An 18,831-nucleotide genomic window follows, 5' to 3' on the forward strand; every position below is an offset into this window, starting at 1 on the left:
TCTCTGAAAACATACCATTAGGTTTCCAGGGCTAAAAAGAAATCGGTCTCACTATATACTAGCCTGTTATCCAGAAGGACAAAGAAAGTGCTTAATTACTTTGTCAAAGACTATCGGGAGCAACATGATGCAACATGTGTGGTGTTGGTTGTGAAAGACTGAAACAGGGCTACACATTTGGAAAAAGGCAGACAGGAGATGCCAATGATATTACAAACACAACAAAATGATAACGCCAGGCCTCAAGAGACTGATCACAAAGCTGTGTTTTAACATGACAATGATGCCAAACCTGACTCTGGACTGGCAAAGTAGGTCCACAAAGAAAAACCAAAAAACTCTTTGAGATTATTGGCTTTTTGAGTCATTTAATATTGTGTTGAAATTGCAAAGTTTGCTGTATTTGTGCATATGGTTTGGATCTTGATAAAAAGAAGTGGATGGTATTCTAACAAGTGTGAAATTTGCATCTTGTCTCTATCACTGTGCTGAACACGAACCTACAGTGTGTAAAAGGGTTTTTCCTCTTTGGTTTATGACAATTCCAGCTCTTCAGCTGTCTCCATATTTGAATCTGCCAATGTCTTCAGAATGCAAGCGTAATAAACAAAGCTGACTCACACCATTGCACACTGCATTCTTTGGTGCTCATCATTTTCAGAACATGAAATAATGACTCCAGATGACTGCAGTCACCCAGTCACACTCATCCTCTCACAGTGCTTAGGTCACTTTAGGCCCGGAAAGATTGATGGAAAGATTCCATTTAGTGTTTTTCATTCTGCATTCAGTTAAAAAAAAACAACCATATCAGTTTACCCTTTCTGATAATGGGCTTCCCTGGAAATGCTATTTGTGTATGTACATGGGAACTGCCTCTCTGTGGCCCCATTTGAACGTGTACCAAATTTCATTGCTCCATAGGGCCCAATTTCCGTGATAAAAGCAGCCCATGCAACATTAAAAAGCCACCTGCATTTCTGGTTGCATCAATAGTTTTTTTTCAAATCTCTTTGCTCTGAATATGATGACAGCTCCAGTCCTCCCGTGACATTACTCCAATCTTTATTTTCCTGATGCTTACATTGTGCGGAAGATTAATCTTAAAAAGGTAAATTGGAAAATCATTAGTTTTACTTTTGTGTGGGAAGACCAGGCACATTATCCATTCAAAAGTCCAGATAAAACATTGGCAGATATTTAATCCCATCATTTTATCCAGCTGTGTATGGGCTATCCCACACCTACATATGTGCACTGTTAACCGCCATCGGAAGTGTGCTGTTAATTGCCCGTTTGTGTTCAGGACGACCTCACAAGATGCCCTGCTTGAGGAACATTTCAGTGAGAGCTCCAGCGGGAGTGAAGAAGAGGAGGAGCAGCCAGAGCGCCATACAGATGACGATGAACTGCGCCCTGAAAACGTGAAAATATTCAAGCTGGTGAAGTATCTCAAGGTATGACGTCACCCTGAACACGGCTGGTTCCTTCCTTTGATGGGTTTTATTCAGAAATAATGAACATTTTAGCACAAATGAAAGCAAATGCACACTGTGATTGATGGGAGAAAGTAAAGTCCAAGCTGTTTCCCTGTCTGTTCAAGAGTTTTGATTCTGACCTAAATCAACAGCTATGTTCTCTAGAGAACTTCAAGCTGTGGAAAACAATATTTAGTGATGAATATGCCATATACTTATCATAGGCTCTTTCATTACAGGTAATTTTCCTTTCACACCATTCCATCTGCCTCTTATGGTTTTGTTATATAAAGGCACACTCAGTGACAAAAAAGGATGTCAAATGAAATGAAGCGTAGTTTGCTCCCGTTTCTAGGCGGCGCTTTGTTGGAAGATGCTTACTGAAGTGTTTGGCTCGGCTCACGGATTCTTGTTTTCTGACACTGGCCTGTGTGGTTGCACATGCAAGCCAAGGCACAGGGGAAAGTGCTGTCTGACAGCAGCAGCTGTATGCACGGTTTGCCCGCACTGCGGAAACGCACAAACGAAGCACGCCTGTGATAGATCTGACAGGGCATGTGGTGAATATTAATGTGTCAAAACATGGGAAAAAAAAGAAGAGGAAGACGAACGCCAGTGACCCAGACTGGCGGGGATTCTTCTGACTACTTGTTTTCAGTGATTACCTACTCTCCTCAGTGGTCCCTGTTATCCTTTTATCAAGACAGTGTCATCTAGAAAGATTATTTTAAAGCAACCCCTTTGCAAAACTGTCTTTTTTATTCAGCCGTAAACATACCTTACTGCTCATTCAGCTGACAAAAATGTTTTGTTTTGTTTTTGTTATTTCAGTGTGTAGTATCAGGAAAATTAAAACATTTCTGTTTATGAAACACTGAAGGATTTCCTGAGATTACCATTTGGCTCCAGACTTCCAAAGCATGTTGCTAAATAAGATCACGCACACTGCAGCCAAAGAAATCTTTTATAGAAAACTCTGCAGTCAAGTGCAATTCTAAGTAGGTATTTTTGGTTTAGAAAAATAGAAAATAATAGAAGGAAATTCCCACTCTAAAAGCAGCTTCTTACTGTTTCCAGAAAGGAAAAAAGAAGATGTAAACGATATGAAGAAGGCAAATTCGAATAAAAAAAAGCACAGAGCGGTTTGTATGTTTTATACTTTTCAGTGGGATTGTGGTGAGTGCTTTCGAGTTTTGTGTGTGTTCTTGCTTAAAACAGATGCATCACTTCTATAACCAACATGTCCCAGCTTTCTATCTGTCTGGAAACCACACAGCAAAGTTATTTATGGGGTTTGTCCAGTAGTCATTTTATAATATCATTACCATCAGACGCCGAAACTTGGAAGGAGCCAAGTTAAATATCTGTTTTATTTTAGGAGGGGATCTTTTTTCCCCTTTCCCCATCGCACTATAGACAGCCGTTTGTACTCTAGGAAGTTTAACACTTTCATAAAGTGACACATGGATGTTCTGTTTTGTGTTTTAATGATGTTTATGTAGGAATTGCCGATTCCAAACACATTGGCCCTCTTTGCCCAGGAGTGTGATGTGTTTGTTTTTGTACCTGCATGAGTACAGATTGGTGCCTGTATGAGTGCTACATGGACTCAGTGCAGCCTTTAGTCAGTTGCTTACAAACATATGTTTATGTATATGTGTGTGTTTGTCTGGACGTTCTGCAGATGTCTGTAGCACAATAACATGGAACACATTTTACATACAAACTCCTTATTTTGATCTGTAATGAATTAAGGATTGCAGCATAAGTAAACGTTTTTTTTTATCATCCTTATATCTGCAATGTCCAGCCTATGAAAACATTATATGTGTATCTACAGTTTCTGCTATGACTATTTTATCTAAATTATATATTCATTGATATGAATATATTTCATTCCCAGGACTAGTTTGACCATGGGTATAAAATTTATTTTTAAACATAATGGTAGATATAGCAGCAACATAAAACACATCTTTAATTTGACAACAAACTAAAACACCAACTAATAAAAGAAAAAAAAGAGGAAATAAGCAATGTTTAAATATTGGGGCCATTTTAAGTAATTAAAAACTTACACCCTCCCAATGAACAAGTCGGCACACCCTTTCAGTTAGGCAAGGGCGTAGGTTTGGTCTCAACATTGGTAGGGACGACATAACAGCATAACCTGCATGTACACTTTTTGCTGGGGACGGGACATTAATAAGACCAAACAGATTGGGTGAACGGGGGTTTCAAAGTTTATTTAGACGGGACAATGCATATTAATGTACACTACATTAAGCAGTGTAAATACACCGGGTTTAGCAAAAATGCTAGTTACCACCCGCAGTCCCCACAAACAACAACACACTCACACTCACTACGGGCAATTTAGAAATGATCAATTTACCTAGTATGCATGTTTTTGGACTGTGGGAGGAAACCCACGCAAGCACGGGGAGAACATGCAAACTCCACACAGAAACACCCTGCTGGGCCTGGGAGTCGAACCGGGAACCTTCTTGCTGTGAGGCAACACAGTGGGTCAGGGCTACATTTGTCACGAATATCAACCTAATTAATTGATAGGCTAAATGATCAATGCAAAATAAATCTGTATTGACTTATATTAACTTTCATGTGTATTGGTTCACCTGATACACGGTTCGATTCAAACCTTTGTTTTCAAAAACTACTAAAGAAACATTTTGAAAACTTCCAGAATACTCCAGGATTTTATTAGCAATTTAAATTGCAATATTTGAACATAATTTAAATTATATTAACATAGCCTACACAATAAATTTATTAAGTGTACTTATTAATAATCTCTTAAAGGAGCTTGAGGCCGGATTGTGGCAGGATTTATGAAAAAAATCCGTATACATTTTAAGTTTTCTAGTAATAATGTCAGATGAAGCGTTCCAAACCCAAAAGAATGAGCCCTCTAGTGTATCTCTCCTTTGCCTGGAACAGGCTGTGTGCTGCAAAATGTGCTGCAATTCGGTCCCGAATTTCCCGCGGTGTCCTGCGGATGTGACGTCACATGATGCTGCATGCCCGTTCTCCCCGTTCTCCCGTGCCGGCTTCACTGTTGGCTGCAGTACCCCCGACGGCCGTCGTGGTGAAGGGTGGCGCTAGAGAGTCTCATTTCTTAAAAGGAGCCTCAAGCTCCTTTAACTATCCAGAATGCAAAAAATAAACATTTGTCTTAAGACCACTCAACATTGTCTGTCTAAATAAATTAAATATAACTGAAAAAACTAAAATAAATCTCTCTCTCTCTCTCTCTCTCTCTCTCTCAGCAGCTTCTCACTCACGTTTTTCTGGTTCTATAGTTTCCAGCAGAGTTCACTACATTTCTCACAGTTTAATTAACGTAAAGAGTAGAAAACACAGGAGGACACTTTTCTCTAAGCAGCTTCCTACCCGAGTTTTCTACACTGTCCTACACTGACGTCTTTACATTACTTACAGTGGCTGCTGCTGCTGCTGCTGGCTGACAAAAACTCCTAATATCCTCCTCTTGAAGGGGGCGGAGGAGGCGGCATGATTTCTGTCGGGGCTGTGTGAGTGTGTGTGTGTGTGTGGGGGGGGGGGGGGGGGGGGGTCAAGTCATCAGCCAATCAAACGTGCGTTTGAGGAAAAAAATGGACCGGCAAATTCAGCAAGTGAAAAGGGGTAAATGTAAGTCTGAACATAATGAAAATAATTCACTTAATAATGGTAGGGTTAATTCTATCCTTACAACATGTGGGAAGACAATCTAAATTACCTTTATATCGGAACTCATTATATAATGCAAGTAAGGTTGCATATAAGTTGGTGGGGACAATTTGAGCCTCCTGAAAAGTTGGTAGTGTTATGTCCCTACCGTCCCTATGCAAACCATGGATGTAGGCTATTAATAGAACTGGATGGTACATCGAAAATGGCCGCCAATTCATTTCAATGCATTTTGCTCACTCAGCGCATACGCTAAAAAGTTCCTGACTTCCGGGTTTACTTCCGCGTTATCGGGCCCATAGAGCATGCGCAGTTGAGTCACCTCCCATGATGCAATGACGCGAATATTAATATAATATGTATTAATATAATATATTAATTAATGTATATTATTACATGTATAGTATTACATATATTATTAATGTATTAATATAATATAATTATATAATATATATTAATATAATACATCCGTGGAATGCACGGACACTGCTGTGACGTCAGCCGTGACGTCACGCCCAGAAAGAGACTTTTCTTCGACTTTTCTGGCCCTTAGAAAACATCTTTGACGGATATAAAGTCCATGACTTAAAAATATAGAATACAAAGATTAGTAATTGCCGGTGATTACAGCTGGAGGTTCCTGTGAACAGTTTTAGAGGCTTCTCTTTTACTATTGCGGTCTATGGGAAAAAAGCTTTCTGGGCCCCATGGGATTTTTTGTTGCAGTACCGCGGCTGGCCACTGGAGAAAATCGGCGTGCCTTGTGAGCGCGAGATTCGGGGGCTGATGCAAACCTACGCCCTTGCAGTTAGGTGACTCTTAACTGTCCTCACAGCAGTAATTGACCGTGTCCTTCCACTTGAAGGGGGTTGTGTGGGGGTTGCTCCAGGAATATGGGGCACAGAGTCTGTTCTCGTGGATTTTTGGTCCCTGTACAAATTAGGCGAGAGATTGATTTGCATTGCTGCTAGTAAGTTGGATTTGTTTCCGGTGAGAGTTTGAATCCGTCAGGGCTGCCCTTTGCCACCGATACTGTTCATAACTTTTATGAGCTCAATTTCTAGGCACCAGATGCCTCTGGTTATGATGCCTGGAGGGTGTGTATCAGTCAAGGAGAAGAGGTAGCTGGATTTGGTTATTCCAGGGTTGTGTGTCTGCTTTTTGCAGATGATGTGGTCTTGTTAGTCAGCTCTCATTGGAGCTGTTTGCAGCCGACTGTGAAGCAAATATGAGCTGTGGTTCTCAGTTGGAAAATAGTGGAATGCCCTCTTTGGGGTTAGGATAATTTTCTTCTCTAGCAGAGGAGTTGAAGTATTTCATGGTATTGTCCATGAGCGAGTGAAGAATGGACCAGGAGATTGACGGATGGATTTGAGGGGGTAGCCGTAGCACTGCAGACAATGCTCTCCTTTACTTACTTACTCTGTAAACTTGTGAGAACTTTCTCCGTTTACTGGTTGATTCATGTTCCTACCCTCACCTGTGGACATGGACTGTGGGGATTGACCAAAGAATGAGATCATGGTTACAAGGTGCTGAGTTTCCTCCGTAGGGTGGCTGGATTCCCCCTTAGAGACGGAGCATCTAGTTAGTATGCCTCCTATAGACACCTCTCTAGAAAGGCTAGGTGGCATCCAGATGCCTCTGGTTAGGATGCCTTGAGGCAATGTGTGTCTCTGCTGACTTGGGAGCACCTTGGTATTTCCCTGGAAGAGCGAGAGGAATTGGCTGACAAGAGGATGGAATGATGGATTCATTCAGTCACTTCAAACCTACAGAGAAACATCCAATGAAACACCAAGACAATAGTGAGGCATGGTGGGGTAAGCATTTTGTTTCCCTTCAGCTGGACCAGAAAAATGTGTAAAGATGGGGAAATTAATAACTTGACACATCAAGATATTGCAGCACAAAGCCATCTGTCCTCTGTCAAAAACTGAAGATGAAGAGGAATTTCTCCAACACGACAATAACGCAAAGCGAGCGTAAAAATCAAAAGAGACATGGCTTCAGAAAAGGAAAATCAAAGTCCTGGAAGGCCCAGTCAGATCACAGACCTAAATCTCATTGAAAACCTCTGGAATGAGCTAGAAAGGACTGAACACAGGAGATCCCCTCACAGATTGAAAGAACTTGAACTTGAAGTTAATAGAGATTTATTTGCAAACACTTGATGGGATCAAGGAAAAAGGTGCTTCTTCAGTTTTCTTTAATTTAAAATATTGAGTCTGACATTTATGTTGTCTTTATATTTTAGAAATATGCAATTTCATATGTCGACTTTTTTCATATCTACTGTATTTGAGAGGATTATTTTACTACTGAAGAAACTAAGGAGGTTAATAATAGGATTTAAGGATTTGTGACCCTCTTTAATGAAGAAAAAAAATTACTACTTCCTGTTACTTATGTTGCTCGTCAACACAAAACAATTTGTTCCAGGAAAAAAAAAAGTTCAATGAACAATAAGTTACTACTTAACAACAAATAAAAATGTTAGTATAAACATTTCATCATTTTAACTGAGCAAAAAGTAAAATGAACAAGTGTTACTGTCTCCAGAGCTTTGTAAGTGTCGCATATAACAGTGACAAACTGTTGCAGTGTCTTGACTCACTTTGAAACAAATGGTTTTAGCCTCCACCCTCATCAAAGTTGCACCCCCTCTGCTGGGCAACAGCAGTACTACTGCCCTGTGCTCGCTTCGAGAGGGCTGTACTACTAATTGCTGCACTAAAACTAATTCCGACTGCAATATATAACAGCCAGGATCCCCACATTTTCTCAAAAGAAAGCCAGTTTTCACTAATTATATCACACTATATTCAGTCAAGTTTTTTTTCTGTCCTCCTAAATGTAGCACTTGGCCAAAACATTACATTTTTAGTGCTTATAATGCATTTACAACATGTCTAATCTAGAGAATTTTCTTACAAGAATAACTGCGTCATGTCATTCCCCTGAATAAAGCAACTTTTTACTTCAAAGGCATGACGAGACGTTTGTTCAGTTCGCACTGAAATCATGTTATGACAGTGAGGCCTATTAAGTTATTATGTTTTATGTTATAGGAGATCCGATGTCAAATATGAAGTTAAAAACAACCAGTAATCATTCATTCTGTCCAATTCTTCCAGTACTCTTCCTATAATAGAGCTGGGTTTGTTCTTGTCATTAAAAGCTTTTGCTCTGACTCAACTGTAGGCTGCAGAGAGGTATGAACACTTATGAATTCACTTTTGCTCAACTGCCAAGACCCAGCACTCCTCTCTTAGATCTACAAAGCACTGTCCACCTGTCATCAATCCGGCATTGCAAACAAACTGCATTTCTATATATGTGAGTGTCACAATCAATCCTTCTCCTGCGATGTCCAAGTCACGTACAAAACTCCGTTTGCAAATGGGTAAAGAGGGCACTACTGACAGCCCTGTTAACCCCTGCTCCCACATACTTACTGCTGTGATTTATTGGCTGGCCTGGACTGGCTCAGGCAGGCCAGTCTGCCGCTTCAGAGGAATCGCACCAGAATAAGACCTCCATTCAGTAGCGTGGTGGCCTTTCAGTGGCTCAGACTGAAGCACCTGCACTAGGAGAGCAGACAAAATGTGTAAAGCATCTTTATGTGGCTGACATCAAGTTCACAAATGGACCTCATGGCTGTTTAGTCCAGTTCTGACAGTCCAGTTGCACCACACAAGGGAGTATAACTTTTACAAAGCCGTCTTTGAGCATTGATGGAGAAACTGTCATTATAATGCTTATTGATCGCACGTTGTGGAAGTGTAAATAAGAAGTACAGGAAGTGTAAATAGAGGGTATGCATTGACGTCACTTTACTTGACGTCACTACTCACACTGAGTGGCAAAAACAGCTGCAACTAGTGGAGAAGACGGGATAACAGCCGATTATGGGCTTAAATTAAAGGCAGTTGGACTTGACAGTGACCCGTACAGTTACCCCAAGAACCAGTGGTCCATGGACATTAATATTTGGTACAGTTACCCCAAGAACCAGTGGTCCATGGACATTAATATTTGGTACAGTTACCAAGAACCAGTGGTCCATGGACATTAATATTTGGTACAGTTACCAAGAACCAGTGGTTCATGGACATTAATATTTGGTACAGTTACCAAGAACCAGTGGTCCATGGACATTAATATTTGGTACAGTTACCAAGAACCAGTGGTCCATGGACATTAATATTTGGTACAGTTACCAAGAACCAGTGGTCCATGGACATTAATATTTGGTACAGTTACCAAGAACCAGTGGTCCATGGACATTAATATTTGGTACAGTTACCAAGAACCAGTGGTCCATGGACATTAATATTTGGTACAGTTACCAAGAACCAGTGGTTCATGGACATTAATATTTGGCCACGAATCCAGTTTCCTGATATTTATATGTACTTAATTTCTACGCCGGTGAAATATACGAACCAAAGCTTGAAGGCATACAAAAGTCTTGATGCTTGGTCCGACTTCAAGGCAGGATTTGTTGTAAAAATTAAAGTGATGAGGACACCGAACTTTATGATTTGACTGTTTAATGTTAGTTACCCCAAAAATCCAACATTACCTGATACAAAATGGGAACTACAAATCCACGTTTCGGTGCCTGGAATCCAGTTGTTTCTGTGAATTGCAGCGATCCATTTGTCTCTCTTAAGCTCTTTTTTCAGCAGTCTGTAAAACTATAACTCTGATTTCTTGCTAAATCTATGAGTACAGTCGATCGCACAACAGCTCTTTCCCATTTTAGATGTTTTCCAGTTGCTCAAACTGAAAGTTTACGCTGACACTCAGTCTTTCTGACACTCAGTCTTTCTGACACTCAGTCTTTCTGACACTCAGTCTTTCTGACACTCAGTCTTTCTGACACTCAGTCTTTCTGACACTCAGTCTTTCTGACACTCAGTCTTTCTGACACTCAGTCTTTCTGACACTCAGTGGGCGTAAACCCACTGTGAAGTCACATCTGTGACATCATGCGCATTCCCTCTATAAGATGACAATAGTTGTACGCTAGGGATTATTTAGGGACACTTTTGTCATGTGAACTGCTTTTGCATCATTCACTGGTTCATAATCCACATGTTCCACCCCCACCCCCACCTCACTCCCCCCACATATTTATTTGCAAGATGATATTCTTTATGTACAGTATGTGCTCTTCAGCAACACTATATAGGGCTTTAATGAAGCGCTGTGCTGGTCTTTGAGTTATCCAAATGATCCACTTTTTTTGTACAGATTTTACTGCTGCTTGGATAGATTTCCAAGAAATCTTGTTCATGAACATTAATCCATGTTTGGTTCCAGGTGTCTGAATGTCAACAACTGTTGAATTAATCCCTGCAAACAAACCAGTAATTGTTTTTCCATGTGTATCCCCCTCATCCAATGCTGTGCTACGTTTAAATACAACAAGAAACACTAAAATTCCCTGTGTGTATTTATATTCTCATATATCTGAACTTGATCCCCCCCCAAAAAAGCTTCTGTTTAATTCAAGCATATTCCCATCCTAATGAATCATAATAATCATGGATTATACCTATTTTTTGCAAAGGTCTCCTTGTGGTTTTGAGTAACTATCAGGTACATATGTTTAAATCAGAAGCTTGCGTGAGCTTGCAGATTGTGTCTAGTTGGCCAGCATGTTAAACAAAACATGCTGGCCAACAAAACAAAGGACGTTGACCAGGCAAATAAAAACTTTGCTTAAAACATGTAAAACATGTTTTAAGCAAACAGACATTGAGAAAGGCTTCTCGTTCTGAGGTTAGATAGTTGTATCGTTTTCCCCCCACATGGAGCATCTGCTCCTATCCCACTCAAAGAGGCAAAGATCTTTCACCATAAAAGATTGTCAGAGATTGTCAACGTCTTGAAGAATGTGGACGATACCTCAAGACCAAAGAAACCAAAACTGAAAGCACATGATCTGTTTTTTTTCTTCTCCCAGCTATCATTCCAAACTATCACTTTTGTGTGTGTTGTTTTTACAAGGTACGAAGCTCGCCTGCTGAATCCTTTGAAGAGTAAGAATGGAGAAGACAAAGGAAGCAGTAGATCCACTGCTGTTAATGGGCAAATGGTTCACATTTGAGGCAGCGTCATAATATGGGGAACACATGTGCCCGTTATCCTGCTGTGTCAGAGCACTGCTTTGTGAGGGAGATATGATCAAACACCACTTGAGACTGTGGTCTTGGTCTACGCTGATGAACTGGCCCCTTCCAAAATCTACATCAAACAGATTATTGGCACAGTCTTCCACACAGTGATGGTCAATTTTCTACAGAAAGACAAGATCTCTTGCCGGATTCAAATAGTCTTTTCTGGATGGTCCTGAAGTCATAAATTGGTTGTGAAATATATAATTAAGATCATCTCATGAAACTTCACTCAGATGAATGTATTTAATGATATTCTGTCAGTGGCATATATCTGGATTGTTCTCCTGCCAGGAGATTTTGGATCAGATACGTCAGTGTCACATATCAAAGTGGAGTAGCAGGTTTAGTCCGACACCAGCTAACCGTTGCATTTTTGTGCCATGAAATCCAGTTTTATACGACTACTGATTTCCTCCCTTTCAAGATGAACAAGTATGTCAACAAAGTTTGTTATGGAGTTGAATGTGATACGGACTAAATATAGTCATATTAAAAAAAAAACATAAACATTACATTGAAGCTTGCCTTAAAGGAGCTTGAGGCTCCTTTTAAGAAATGAGACTCTCTAGCGCCACCCTTCACCACGACGGCCGTTGGGGGTACTGCAGCCAACAGTGAAGCCGGCACGGGAGAACGGGGAGAACGTGCATGCAGCGTCATGTGACGTCACATTCGCCGCCCAGCGCGGGAAATTCGGGACCGAATTGCAGCACATTTTGCAGCACACAGCCTGTTCAAGGCAAAGGAGAGATACACTAGAGGAATCATTCTTTTGGGTTTGGAACGCTTCATCTGACATTATTACTAGAAAACTTAAAATGTATACAGATTTTTTTCATAAATCTTGCCACAATCCGGCCTCAAGCTCCTTTAACAGTACTTTTGCAGTTCTTTAAGGAGCACTTCTGTATAGTAAACTTCTCTGCTCATCAGAATTAATTAGAGGATCCAGCTCTTTGCAGGACTCGGCACTGAGTAAGCTGCATGCGCTAATGACAAGATGGTGCCTTTTTAGACGTAGCTTTCTTATATAAAGGGACTGTTGGGTTGGGCGAAGGAAAAAAAAATAAAAAATTCTAGCACTGGCAGCACCTGCGTCCAACTGGACTCTCAGCAGTCTGACCAGTTCTCATCCATTCTGGACCTGAACTATGTGATTTTGTGCTTGTGTTGTTCTCTCAGATGTAAGTCGCTTTGGATAAAAGCATCTGCGTAATGACAGTAGTAGTAGTAGTAGTAGTAGTAGTAGTAGTAGTAATAATAATAGTAGTAGTAGTAGAAACTCTAACAGAAGCCACGAGCCTGGTATTTTTAATGCTGCCTGCATGAATCCACATTTAAGACATCACACGCAGACTAACGCACATAACCATAACCAGAGTTGGGTAGTAACGAGTTACATTTACTCCGTTACATTTACTTGAGTAAGGTTTGGGAAATGTTGTACTTTTAGGAGTAGTTTTGAATCACTATACTTTTTACTTTTACTTGAGTAGATTTGTGAAGGAGAAACTGTTCCTCTTACTCCGCTACATTAGCCTACGTTGAGCTGTTACTTTTCTTTTATCCCTTTTATCCGCGTACGCGTCAATCTCATGACATCACTGGGTGATTCTTTGGGAAAAATGTTTGTTTTTGCATGTTTTGTCACATATACACAGACTCAAACACACACAGAGTTTATATGAGTTAATGGGCTTGTTCTAGTTCTGCCTGGTTAAAAAATAATTAATTTATTTATTAATTTATTGCTTAATTTATTTTTTTATTCTGTTATTTTATTTATTTTATTATTTATTAAAGTACTTGAATTCACTTTAAGATTATTTTAATTTAAGCTATTTTTTATTTTTTATTCATTTTAATTTATTGTATTGATTTAATTTGCCTGAAGATGATTATTTTGTACTTTTGTCAGTTTGAATGGTTGTGTTAAAAAAAAAAAATCAGACGTTACTCAACAGTTACTCAGTACTTGAGTAGTTTTTTCACCAAGTACTTTTTTACTTTTACTCAAGTAATTATTTGGATGACTACTTTTTACTTCTACTTGAGTCATATGATTCTGAAGTAACAGTACTTTTACTTGGCTCCTCTACCCAGCTCTGACCATAACTAAGGAGCATTTGAAAAAGGTAAAAGCAGGAATTCGGAAACTAAATTTAGGTCAAATCAATCAAGCTGTTTCAGGCTCTGTAACTAAAGTATAGCATAAGGCATGTGTGGCATTTGACCACACATGCCTTATTTTAAATCCCTCTATTGTTTCTTTCTTTTCTGGGTTTTTTTTTTTCAGCAAACACATTGTCGTTAAGTGGCAATAAAACCTAATCGGTTCAATTTCCTGCCTCATGTGTGCAGAGTGGCATGAGTTTAACTAAGGAAAACAGATATTTTTCTTCCCTCAACCACTTGTTGTCCGTGCAGTGTTAAAAATTAATACCTAGTTTCCATCAGTGTTTAGGGCCTCACAGCTAAATATGGACAAGGCTGTGAAAACAACAGATCCTGGAGTAGTGGTGCGAGGGAGGGAGGGCGAGCTCACAGGGAGAGTAATCACTGGAAATTTGTATCCACACATTTCTCTTCCTAAATGTCTCTTTCAGCTGTCTTTTTATCATTTTTATTTGTTAATGTTTGGCATTACTTTTTTTCAGGCAGCCAACCAGACAGGCACCGTGCTCATTCTTGTCGCCATGATGGACTTGAATTTGATGGAGGAGACATGCCAACTGGCCATCCGTGACACAGGTGGCCTTGAAGTCCTGCTTAACCTGCTGGATACCGGCCACATCAGATCCATGGTGAGGAGCTAAAACATGACCAGAGCCGGCTAGTGTGTGCCATCCTGTGTTCTAGCTGCAGAACATGAGTGTTAGGGAGGGAGCGTGCCTTTTAAGGAACAGGGTCGCCATTATTCAGCAGCAATGACATGTGCGGGTGCCTTTTAACCTGGTCTTATTACAACTGCTTGTCTACTTTTAGTGGAAATGCAGCTGAATGTTTGGCTTCTAGATATTGCTCAATGCTTCTCAGCACAGATGGAGGCCTCATGTTACTGTAGAAACGTTAGTTTCTTTATCATAAAACAAAGCTCAAATGTTTGACTGACCTGACCCATTGTTAGATAGCTTTTTCCAATTAAAAGTCCAAATAAGAAAATGCCGAGATAGTGTGGAAATAAAAAAAAAAAAAAAAAAAACTCCAATAAAACAATAAAAAATTGATAAAATAATGTATTCTTATGTTAAGTTCTTTCTGGATAAAGATTGCAGAGGAATTTGAGACTGCAGCTGTTCACTTTAGACTTATTTCCTTGCCCTTCTTGAGAATCATATTTTGCACTGTAGAGGGAAAAATGTAGAGTCTGCATGGAATCTTGTTTTTGTACAGTTCAGGGATTTTACCACACATTTGTTGACTAAATTAAAAACAACCTACCTATCTTTTTCTCATCAAACTCATTCAAGCCTGAGCAGAGAGGCCCAGGCTGGAGAGATATAATCTCTCCAGGGTATCCTGGGTCTTCCACAGGGCTTCCTTCCAGTTGAACATGCCTGAAACATCTCCCGGGGGTTAGGAGGCATCCAGGCTGCATCCTAACCACCTTAACTGGCTCCCCTAGGAGTGGATGAGCAGCAACTCTATTCCAAGTCCTTACCAGATAACTGAGCTTCTCACCGTATCTCTAAGGGAGAGCCTCTTGTATCCGCCATCTTATTCTTTTTTTTTTTTTTTTGAATATCTTTTTATTTCACACTAATTTTCACAATTCACATTTTCACATTCACGATTTCTATTTTACCCACATTCCTACCCTCCCCATAATTGCCCTAGGGAAAAAATAAATAAATAATCATACATTAAGGGAGAACAAAATTAAATAAATATATATAAAAAAAATAAAAAATAAAAAAAATAATGGCAGCAACAGCGATATCAAACTATATATATATATATATATATATATATATATATATATATATATATATATATATATATATATATATATATATATATATATATATATATATATATCCATACATATATACAAACATACATAAAAACATACATACATATACAGGGTTTCCGGGGGGTTTTAAAAAGTATTAAAAAGTGATAAATGAAAATTGCCAAATTTAAGGCCATTAAAAGTGTTAAATTCACTGGCAGAGGTATTATTTTTTTTAAATTGGTATTTTTTACCTTTTACATTTTAAGCAGTCTATTTTATTGTTATTCACAAAGTGAAATAAATTTGAAACATCTGGTCAACATCAATGAGTCTATAAATCTGTTCTGTATAGTGTTCTATAGTTCAAAATCTGTATTAATGTTAAAAGGTTCGTGATTAACACTTAATGTTGTGACAGTTTTTTTTTTTTAAATCTGAAGGTAGTGAAAAAGGTATTTAATTGGTATTACATTTAACATAAGGATTGCTGTATAAACCCTGATATAAGGCACAAGTTTGAAAATAGAGATACTCATTGGTCCCCTTTGGAAAAATTCTCCAGTTTTGAAAATAATGGAAACCAAAATTATTGAAAGATATGACCACGGTTGTATTTTTCCAAAGTTAATTTTTCCAATGGTAAAAAAACTGAAATTTTATCAAAAAAAAAACTTGAAAGTTGGAGGGGAATCATCTTTCCAAAGTAAAAGTATGCATTTCTTAGCGAAGTATGTGATCATAATTAATATCATGCCGCAATCTTATTCTATCGGTCATTACCCACAGTTCATGACCGTAATGTAGATGAGGGTAGGAGCCTTGATCAACCGGTAAACAGAATGCCTTGCCTTTTGACTCAACTCTTGCTTCACCACAACGCAAAGTCTGCACTACTGCAGATACTTCACACATCCACCTGTCAATCTCTTTCTCTATTCTCCACTCACTTGTGAACAAGACCCCGAGATACTTAAACTCCTCCACCTGAGGCAGCGCCTCAGCCTCTACCCGGAGAGGCCATTCCACCCTTTTCCCACTGAGAACCATACTCTCAGATTTGGAGGTGCTGATTCTTATCCCTGCCGTGTCACACCCCAAGGAAAGCTGAAGATCATGGTTTGATAAATCCGAAAGGACCACATCATCTGCAAAAAGCAGATATTAAATCCTTTGGCCACCAAACCTGACTCCCTTCATCCCCTAACTCATCTAGAAATTCTGTCCATGAAGGCTATGAACAGAAACGGTGACAAACGGCACCCCTGACGGAGTCCAATCACAGAATGAATCCAAATTAGTACCAGCACTGCGGACCAGAGTCTGTATGTACAGGGACTGGACAGACCCAGTCCTCTATTAACTACACAAATCCAATTGACAACGCAAAACATGACAGTCTTGTACTTATCTGCAATGACATAAGACAGTGAAAATGTAGAAACAATTTTTTTTTTTTATTGAGCCCATTTTCCTTGATTTTGGGTTGCAGATCGGATCCCTCAAAATCCTAAAACAGATATGCCACAATCCGCAAATCCGGCGCAGCATTGTAGACATGTCAGGGCTGCAGAGCATTGTGAAGATTCTGGACTCAACATCCAAGGAGGTCAAAGCCTTAGCTGCTGAGAGCCTCGCCAATATGGCCAGGTTCCGCAGAGCAAGAAGAACTGTCAGGCAGCACGGTGGTATCGAGAAACTGGTGAGTATACGTACAGAAAACTTGTAAATTCAAGCTAATACTGCATGTTCTTTAATGCCAGTGCAGCAGGAGAGATTTTTAGATTGCAACATGATCTCTGCATGTGCATTCTTGAAGCTTATATCTTATTTTACATGAAAACTTTTTATTTTATTTTAATTGAGACCATATTGACAACACTAATTTTGTTTTGTTTCAAGTTTAAGCACCTATAATAGTGCACTTTATTATGGTGCACAGATGCCAGGCAGTATCCAGTCTGCTTTACCCAGCGCCCAGAGTGGGTAAAGCAGATAGAATGTCTCCTACATCCTCTGACCTGCATTCATGTTTGTTGACAGAGAGACCTATGATTAAAGCCTCCATGGCTTGTATATTTTCCTCAGCCTCAAATCGGATGTTCTCATGTGCAAGTCACTCACGGAGGCAGATTAATTTCACGCTATTCTACAAGACCACCTTTGAACTGTGCAGTGTGTAATAGCTTTGCCTGCTCTGTCTCACTGGCCAGGAACTATGGATTAGAACACTGAATGATGGCCATAAACCATCACACCGGGCCTTTCAGTCCTAACATCAACATCTGTCCTGACAGTTTTCCACTCCTTGCATCTCTGCTGTTTTCATCCTTGCAGACCCAGTAGTAATAGAATTTTAATTACACCCTTAATCATGGCCAACAACCTGCTGTTCCCATCTGGAACTCTCCATTATCACCTCAACCTTCCAGGGCACACTTTGGAGAGTTCTTGAGCTCATGTCAGGTTCACAGAGTTTTTCTAAATATTTTGACGGAAGGTTTCTACTTAAACATGGTCCTCCTGCTTATCCGCCTGCATTTTAGTGTTTGTGTTTATCCACATGTATGTCTGGTGGACTCTCTGTGATCAGGTGCAGCTGCTAGGCTGCATCCCTGACCCAGCCAAGCTGAGTACGAGCCAGGAGATGGATGTTGAGGTGGCCCGATGTGGCGCCTTAGTGCTGTGGAGCTGCAGCAGGAGCAGAAGGAACAAGGAGGCCATTCGTAAAGCGGGGGGTATCCCTTTGCTGGGGCGTCTTCTGCAGTCTCCAAACGAGAACGTGCTCATCCCTGTGGTGGGCATCCTGCAGGAATGTGCTGTCCAGGTGAGTTTGGCCTTGAGATTCCCACCATGTCAGGTGAAATAAAACCTGTAGGTCCGATTCATCCTGCCTTCTTCAAGTTTTAAAAATTAGATACATTCCACAACTTGTCAAGATGTATTTCACTAAAGCTAAGCCAAACTCGAAAGAGTAAATGTATGAAGCACTAAGTACAGGACTGTCTCAGAAAATTAGAATATTGTGATAAAGTTCTTTATTTTCTGTAATGCAATTTAAAAAAACAAAAATGTCATACATTCTGGATTCATTACAAATCAACTGAAATATTGCAAGCCTTTTATTATTTTAATATTGCTGATCATGATTTTTTTTGTAATTGCATTACAGAAAATCACAATATTCTAATTTTCTGAGACAGTCCTGTACACTCAATAGTCTTAGAACCACCTTTTGTAGCAATGACTTGAAATGATAATTTTCTGCACGATGTTAGCAGTCTCTCTGATTGATGTTCAGAAATGTTGGCTCTTCTTTACACTGTGCTTCATTTAATTTAGGCCTCCAGCCATTTGATTTTGCACAGATCGCTTTAGTTCTTACCACAGCATTTCAGTGCGGTTGGGCATTGCATTGACAAATTATCCAGTTTCAGTCAAGTTTTTGATCCCAAATGTACCACCTCCTGTTTGCCTCTAAAATACTTTGATAAACAGA

At 39.6% G+C, this 18,831-nt stretch overlaps 1 protein-coding gene across 1 annotated transcript in view; it reads left to right on the top strand.

Annotated features, from left to right (window-relative positions):
- Positions 1-1,342: 1,342 nt before the first annotated feature.
- The window catches only part of odad2 (outer dynein arm docking complex subunit 2), a 43,362-nt gene continuing 25,873 nt past the window's right edge, over positions 1,343-18,831 (top strand). The window contains exons 1-4 of the mRNA XM_061714053.1: positions 1,343-1,457; positions 14,038-14,184; positions 16,825-17,034; positions 17,926-18,159. Of these exons, the coding sequence (XP_061570037.1) occupies positions 14,077-14,184; positions 16,825-17,034; positions 17,926-18,159 (552 nt within the window). The 5' untranslated portion in view covers positions 1,343-1,457; positions 14,038-14,076. The remainder of the gene's footprint in view (positions 1,458-14,037; positions 14,185-16,824; positions 17,035-17,925; positions 18,160-18,831) is intronic.

Source organism: Cololabis saira, chromosome 22, assembly GCF_033807715.1.
Source record: "Cololabis saira isolate AMF1-May2022 chromosome 22, fColSai1.1, whole genome shotgun sequence".
In the NCBI taxonomy this organism is placed as follows: domain Eukaryota; kingdom Metazoa; phylum Chordata; class Actinopteri; order Beloniformes; family Belonidae; genus Cololabis; species Cololabis saira.